We start from the raw sequence: 8,056 nt of genomic DNA, 5'->3' as shown, positions 1-8,056 counted from the left end.
AAGCCAGGAGAAGCAAGCCAGTAAAGAACACCCCTCCATGGCCTCTGCATCAGCTCCTGCTTCCTGACCTGCTTGAGTTCCAGTCCTGACTTCCTTTAGTGATGAATAGCGGTTTGGAGGTGTAAGCTAAATAAACCTTTTCCACCCCAACTTGCTTCTTGGTCATGCTGTTTTGTCCAGGATTAGAAACCCTGACTAAGACACAGGGGCTGCTCTTTTGTGGTTTGCTTATTTGGTTTTTCGAGACAGGGTTTCTCTATGTAGCTTTGGCTGTCCTGGAACTTGCGCTGTAGACCAAACTGGCCTCGAACTCACAGAGGTCCAGTAGTCCCTGTCTCACTAGTGCTGGAATTAAAGGTGTGTGCCCCCCCTTCATCCTGTACACCCTACCCCAGCAGGGGGGTGCTCTTGATCCCTGAGCCATCACTCCAGACCCTCTTAAATGAGCTTTTAAAGGAAAGTGGAACTTAGGTGATTTTTGGATTTGGGATTGTATTAATACAGTAATAGAGGAATCGTAATGAACTTCTGTCAGATGTTAAGCGAGTCTGGCACCCAGCTTTTCTACCACCGTCCAATCTGTACTTATTTTCTGGCTGTGTATCTCCGAAAATTATTTCATAAGGCTACCAATTTTTAATGACAAACAGCAAGAAGAATAACAGCAGATTACAAACCTGTGAGCGCTAGTACATTCTTCTCCCCCTTTAGCTCTCCGATGCCTGTGTATGTGGGGCTATTATGACTAGAAAGAAAAGGACCCTCTTCCTTCGTTTTGTTTTTAATTTGAGATGGGCACAGTTGTAAACCCGGAGGGCTATGGCCTTGCAAGAACCCACTAGTCTTTGCCTTCCCAGTTTTGGAAGCATGAAAGGCATCCACCGAGCTTCTTAACATTCTTCTGTCAGTAAAGTGACATCTCTACATAGAAGAGAGGACCGAGAACACAATCGTTTTGACCATAAATTCTTCCTGAGGACCTCCTCTCTTGGAACGCTAATCACAACCAGAGTCACGAGATTAAATCTAGATCCAGACACAAAGGCATTTACTGCGCGGCTGGGCTTCGGGTGTGGTGGGCTCCGGGAAGCGCGACGCTGTGGCTGCTGGGATAGGGTGAAGACCGTGCCCTCGGCTGTTGGCTGCTGACTTTAGCTACACTTCCACGCACGGAAAAAGTTCTATCCTTCGGGTCACTGGCTCCAGCAGCGAACGGATGCGGGCATCCTTCACTATTTCCTAGGAAGTGAAGATGTTGAAGATTTTGGGGGGTGGAGTTTACACAAGCGGCCCTAATGACGTAGGTAACATAAGAGCAAAGGAGAGACACCTGCCGACAGCTCCCATATGGTCTAGCGGTTAGGATTCCTGGTTTTCACCCAGGCGGCCCGGGTTCGACTCCCGGTATGGGAACAGCTTCTTTTTACAGTTTGTAAATAATTCGTTGCTATTCGTGTCTTGTTTCGGCTCTAACACCTCGGATCGAAACAGTGGCGTAGTCTCAGGAAACTGGGGCCATAGGGTCCATCGATCTGCGGATAGACTTTAGCTTTCTTCATAACCATATTAACTAGATTTTTTGTCCAGCAGTAACTTATTTCATCCATTTATATCAACTATCACCTACATTATAGATGCAAAACTATAGATATTGAAATTAAAAGTAATATTTAAAATTTCAAGATAACATTGTGGGTGGTCGATACGGAGGTTTCTACTGCTAGCCCCTTCCCACATTCTCGACCTGGAGTAAAAGATTTCTTGTTCCTGGAGTGGAACAAGCAAACAGAAATGGAGACTGAGAAAAAAGCAAGGAGAAGGGAACAGAGGTGGCATTCGCTAGCAGGAAGTGCTCGCCGCACGGGGCTGTGAGCCGTAACTGCAAGCTAGTGGGCGTGTTTGCTTGTTTGGTTGTTTTTGAGTTTTGTCTGTGCCCGACTCCTCTCTCCAGTATGGAACTGTCTCCAAACGTTTTTTGTTTGTTTTTGGTTTTGATTTTTGTTCTGTTTTGTGTTTTGAGACGGGTCCCTGTATATACCCTAGGCCGGCCTTTGAAACTTAACTATCCTTCTGTCTTGCTTCTGATTACAGGTGTCCATCACTGCTCTGGGCTCTACTTCTATGCGTGCACGGAGGACCTAACGCCCGAACACTAAACCAGAGTGACTTTCCCAGTCTTCTATGCATTTTCCTTTGTTAATCCGAGGTTTAATGCAGGGCTGAGGTGGTCTGCTCCCGATTACTGAAGGTGGAGCTAGCTGGCTCTTCCCCTCTGCACTTGCAAGTTTGAGTACTGCCTCTTACCACAGTCGGTGGCAGGAGACACTGGAACTCCCCGGGTTGTTACTGTACCCTCCTCCCTCCTCCTCTTGGAGGCTTGTTCAAACTGTGAGCTTGTCCCGAGGGCAGCACAACCTGTCTCTCACCTAGCTGCCCCCCTTGTCTTTTCTTTTTTTGGAAGCAACTTCTGCTCCCTCCTACCTCCCCCCCCCCCCTAAACTGTGTGGTTCCCTGGCTTTGAACTGATCTCTCTGTGTGGCTTGATTTTCCTCGGCAGTTTTCTCGTATCCTTTAACCCTCTTTCTTTAACCTCACTTTCTCTGAAGGGCTCCAACTTGACAAGGCAGACTCCCGTCTTGGATCCAGGCCTCCATTTTATACACTAGGCTCTGTCCTCAAGGTAAACTCCAATTACTGGAGAAACTCCAAACTGTTCCGGAAGAAGCCACCCTAAACTCTTAACAGGTCACTAACAGGAAAACACCCAAAGTTCCAGAGCCTATAGATAGATTGCTTAAGCCAACGGAAATACGTGTTAGCCAATCACTAGCCTGCCAAGCGGATAAGCTCCTCACCTCGCTTTAACTGCAATAAAAAAGCTGAACCTAAAGCGCTCCGGGCCTTCTATGCTACCCTGCTGCGTCGGAGCAGCCTTAGGGTCCGAGCTCGGGCTTGGATAAAGACTCTTTGCTTTTGCATACGAGTTCGACTCCTGGTGGTCTTTGGGGACCCTAGGATCTGGGCATAACATTTGGGGGCTCATCCGGGATCCCTCGAGGCCCCCAGGACCCCCGAACCGTTGAGTCAGAACCCGGCGGGTAAGTGTCTGAATGTTTGTGCTCTGCCTCGGTGTCTCAGCGCTCCGCTCTTAAAACAGAGTAGCCTGCAGGCGGTCCAGGCGCACGCGCGGGACGCCGGGCGCCACGGGACTTGGGAGAAGTCCCGGACCCGCGTGTAGGGGATTGGATCCCCTCGTAGACTTGAAGAGACAAAGCGAGTCGCTCCCGAGGCGGTGCTCTCACTTCCGTTCTTGCCTAAGATCGCCGCCCGGGGGACTGAGTGAGTGCCTTTTTGTCTTTCGCCCTTCTGTTTGCTCTCCGTCTGGACTTCTTTGTGACTGACGCCATGGGACAGACCCAGACCACTCCTTTATCTTTGTTCTTAGACCATTTCAAGGACTATAAAAAGAGGGCTAGAAGTCGAGGCTTAGTTGTTAAGAAGAAGAGACTAACCGCTTTCTGCAGGAAGGAATGGCCAACCTTCAACGTTGGCTGGCCGCCAGGGGGGACTTGGAACTTACCGGCGATTTTTAGAACCAAGGATATCATTTTTAGGCCACCCGGACACCCAGAGCAAGTACCCTACATCATCACCTGGCTGGATCTGGTCCAGGACCCGCCAAAATGGCTCAAGCCTTGGCTGCCGCCCCCGCAACCAAGCGCCATCTTACTCGCCCCAGAAAACCGCGAGGAACCAAAAACTGAATCTAACCCTAGGGTCCCTCTTTATCCGGTCTTGCAGGGGAACACTGAGGAAGACTTCCTCGTCTCATACCCGCCTTACCGACCCCCGTCAGGGGGTAGCCCAGGCCCTCAACCTGAGGCCCCAGGAGAGGCTCATGGGTCCCCCTTGGTGACCCCACCTCACACCCAAGGGAAAGCCCAACCAGAGCTGCCTCAACCACCCGTGGCTAAGTCCACGGTTCTCCCCTTGAGGGCAATAGGCCCCCAGGACGATGAGGGGAACCAACTGATGGAATATTGTCCCTTAGCCATTACACAGCTTTATAATTGGAAATGCAAGTACCCTCAGTTCTCAGAGAAACCAGCTGCGTTAATTAACTTAATCGATTCTGTCATTTTAACCCACCAGCCCACCTGGGATGACTGTCAATTGCTCTTGCAGATCCTCTTTACTACAGAGGAGCGAGAGAGGATTTTAATTGAGGCCATGAAATTGGTTCCAGGAGCAAATGGGAGTCCTGCTACTAAACAAGCTCTTATTGATTCAGGCTTTTACGGGACCAGACCAGACTGGAATTTTAACTCAGAAGAAGGTAAGGAGAGTCTCCGGGTCTACCGCCAGACTCTGATGAGAGGTCTCAGGGCAGCTGCTCAGGGACCCACTCATTTGGCCAAGGTGCGTAGGGTGCATCAAGAAATGGCAGAATCACCCACATTCTTTTTAGAAAGGATTATGGAGGCCTATCGCACCTACACGTCCCTAGACCCAGCAGCACCTGAGAATAAGTCCGCGGTCATTATGACCTTTGTAGATCAGGCCGTCCCTGACATCAAGCACAAATTACAGAGAATAGACAGGCTAGGGGAGAAGAGTTTGCAGGAGTTGCTGGTGGTAGCTGAGGAAGTGGTTGACAACAGAGAAATACTTAAGAAGAAACACTTGGAAGCTTATGAGGAGCTAGGAAATCAAAGGTTGGCCACGACCCTTGTGTCCCTGTCAGCAGATTCCCCAGAAGAGAAAGACCGACAACTGCGCCAATGCGCTGATGGAAAAGGTAAGCGGCCCCAGCAAAAGGGGAAGCCAAAGCTCCAAAAGAACCAATGTGCATACTGTAAGAAGATGGGACATTGGGTCAAGAACTGCCCCAAGAAACCTCCAAAGAGGGACAAAGGAGGACAGGGTTTGGACCCCCTCTCTGAACCCAAGGTAACCCATAAAGTGGAGGGGAAATTGGTTAGTTTCTTAGGAGACACAGGGGCACAATATTCAGTTCAAACCCATGGAAAGCTGTCCTCAAAGAAATCGTGGGAACCAGGGGCCACTGGTATGGATCAGGATGCGTGGACTACCCGAAGAAGAGTGAATCTCAGAACGGGCCAGGTATCCCACTCCATGACCATACCAAATTGTCCCAACTCCCCCTTGGGGAGAAATTTGCCAACCAAGATAGGAGCTCAGATCTCTTTTGATCGAAAAGGGAACTCTGTCACAGATTCCAGAGGATGCCCTAGTCACATACTCCCCCTGCCTCTAGAAGATGAATTGGATGAAAGACCAAGCTCTTTCCCAGATGAGATCTCAACTTGGTTAGCCAGGTTCCCCTCAGCTTGGGCAGAAACCAAAGGAATGGGGTTGGTGAGCCATAGGGCCCCCATTCGGGTTGAACTGAAACCAAAGGCAACGCCTGTCCGAATAAGACAGTACCCAATCTCCCAAGAAGCTAAATCCGGTGTCACACCCCACATCAGAAGGTTCAGGGACTTGGGCATACTAGTACCTTGCCAGTCCCCATGGAACACGCCCCTACACCCCATCAAGAAGCACAACTCCAATGACTATAGACTAGTCCAGAACCTCAAAGAGGTAAACAAGAGAGTTATGGACATAGATTTCACAGTACCAAACCAATATACCATCCTGAGTTCGTTAAAACCTTCCCAGACTTGGTATACAGTATTGGACCTCAAAGATGCTGTCTTAAGCCTGCCTTTAGCCCCCCAGAGCCAACCTCTGTTTGCCTTTGAATGGCACGACCCGGAAGAAGAATTCAATGGACAACTAACATGGACCAGACTGCCACAAGGCTTCAAGAATTCAACAGCCATCTTTTACAAGGCTCTACATGAAGATCTGGGTGAGTACAGACGGGAACACCCCAATACCACCCTCTTGCAATATGTAGATGACCTCTTGGTGGCAGCAGAGACCATGGAAGAATGTCAACAGAGTACTGAGGACCTGCTAATGGCACTGGGGCAATTAGGCTACAGGGCATCAGCTAAGAAGGCTCAAATCTGCCAGCAAGAGGTAACATACTTGGGAAACGTCCTAAAAGGGGGCCAACAATGGCTATCAGAGGCCCGAAAAGATACCATTTTGAAGATCCCCACACCCACCACAACACAGAAGGTCAGACAGTTCTTGGGGTCGGCAGGATTCTGCCGCCTTTGGGTCCCTAATTTTGCAGAATTGGCAAAACCCCTCTATGAGGCCACCAAAAAAGGGGAGCCCTTCCAATGGACTAAGGCCCAGGAAAGCTCTTTCAATGGACTCAAACAGGCCTTATTAGCGGCCCCGCCACTGGCGCTACCTGACATCACCAAGCCCTTTCATCTCTATATTGATGAAAGCAAAGGCATAGCTAAAGGAGTCCTCACCCAAATGTTAGGATCCTGGATTCGCCCAGTAGCATACCTATCAAAGAAATTAGACCCTGTGGCTTCTGGATGGCCTCCGTGTTTGAGAATTATCAACGCCACAGCCTTGCTAGTCAAGGACGCCGACAAACTGACTCTGGGGCAAGAACTTTGTATTACCACTCCCCATGCCATCGAAGCAGTTCTCAAACAACCCCCAGATCGATGGGTGAGCAATGCACACATGACTCGCTACCAAAGCCTGCTACTAAACCCTGAGCGTATCCACTTCCTACCAAGCGCTGCCCTAAACCCAGACTCTCTGCTACCAGACCCGGATTTGGAGACCCCAGTACATGATTGTGTGGGCATACTAAGCCAGGTGCACAGAGTCGGGAAAGACCTAACAGCCGAATGCAGAAGCCACTTGGTTCATGGACAGTAACAGCTTTGTGCTTATGTGCAGGGACGGCAGTGTTACCAGACTCAGAAATTATATGGGCGTCTACCCTGCCACCCAGCACTCTGCACCATAGGGCAAACTCATAGCCCTAACAGAAGCCTTAAAATTGGAAAAAGGCAAAAGACCCAACATTTATACAAATAGCAGAAATGTCTTTGCTACAGCCCATGTCCATGGGGCCATTTATCAGGAGAGAGGACTCATGACAGCTGAAAGAAAGACAATTAAAAACAAACTGGAGACCCTAAACCTGTTGGAGGCCCTTTAGCTTCCAAAGAAACTGGCTATTATACACTGCCCACAGCACCAAAAGGCAACGATACCTAAAGCAAAAGGGCAGTCAGTCAATGGGGCAGATTCAGCAGCCGAGGCAGCAGCTCTCAATCCTGTGGCAGCTTTGACTTTGCAACGGCCTGGCCCAGGAGCTCCAATCCTACTGGACGAGCCTGACTACTCCAAAGAGGATGTTATCTCTATTCACAAACTGCCTATGTCCCGAAAGCCTGATGGCTGGTGGCTCACCGGAGACTGCAAAATAATCCTGCCCAGCAATTTGGCAGCCAGTCTGCTCCAGCATCTACACTGGACAACCCACTTGGGGACCAAGAAAACTGAGGATCTGGTAGGAAAGGCAGACCTAATGATCCTCAACCTCAGGTCCCAGGTCAGACAGATAGCCTCCAAATGCTTGAGCTGTAAGCTCACTAATGCAGAGAATCAACCGAAGGATAAAGGATGTCAAACGGGGCGCTCACTGGGAAATGGACTTTACTGAGAGGTAAGACCAGGGAAATATGGTTACAGGTACCTACAGGTCATGCTTGTAGACACCTTTTCTGGATGGACTGAAGCCTACTCCACCAGGCATGAAACAGCACAAATAGTGATCAAGAAGATACCAGAGGAGGAGTTTCCCAGGTATGGAATGTCAGCCTTCTTCACTAAGGTAACATAGGGGATGGCTAAAGCCATTGGGGTGGATTGGAAACTACATTGTGCTTATAGGCTCCCAAGCTCAGGACAGGTAGAGAGGATGAATAGAACTTTAAAAAGAGACCCTTACTAAATTAAACTTGGAGACTGGCAGAAACTAGATGCCTCTCCTCCCTTTCACCCTCTATAGAGTTCAACACATACCCTATATGGTTGGGTTTAACCCCTTATGAAATCATGTTTAGAACACACACACACACACACACACACACACACACAC

The 8,056-nt window shown here is 49.4% G+C and overlaps 1 protein-coding gene and 1 non-coding gene across 2 annotated transcripts; both read left to right on the top strand.

Moving 5' to 3' along the window:
- Nucleotides 1-1,341: 1,341 nt before the first annotated feature.
- Nucleotides 1,342-1,413, top strand: Trnae-uuc. Its single transcript has one exon. It is a non-coding gene; the product is annotated as a tRNA-Glu (tRNA).
- Nucleotides 1,414-2,910: 1,497 nt separating this feature from the next.
- LOC115064014 lies at nt 2,911-8,050 on the top strand. Its single transcript, XM_029538234.1, has one exon. The coding sequence runs from the start codon at nt 3,406-3,408 to the stop codon at nt 6,823-6,825; it is 3,420 nt and encodes a 1,139-aa protein (XP_029394094.1). The 5' UTR covers nt 2,911-3,405; the 3' UTR covers nt 6,826-8,050.
- Nucleotides 8,051-8,056: the final 6 nt, after the last annotated feature.

The sequence above is a fragment of the Mus pahari genome, chromosome 5, assembly GCF_900095145.1.
Source record: "Mus pahari chromosome 5, PAHARI_EIJ_v1.1, whole genome shotgun sequence".
Lineage (NCBI taxonomy): Eukaryota > Metazoa > Chordata > Mammalia > Rodentia > Muridae > Mus > Mus pahari.
Note: the sequence above shows the minus strand (reverse complement) of the source record. Positions and strands in the feature narration are given on the sequence as shown.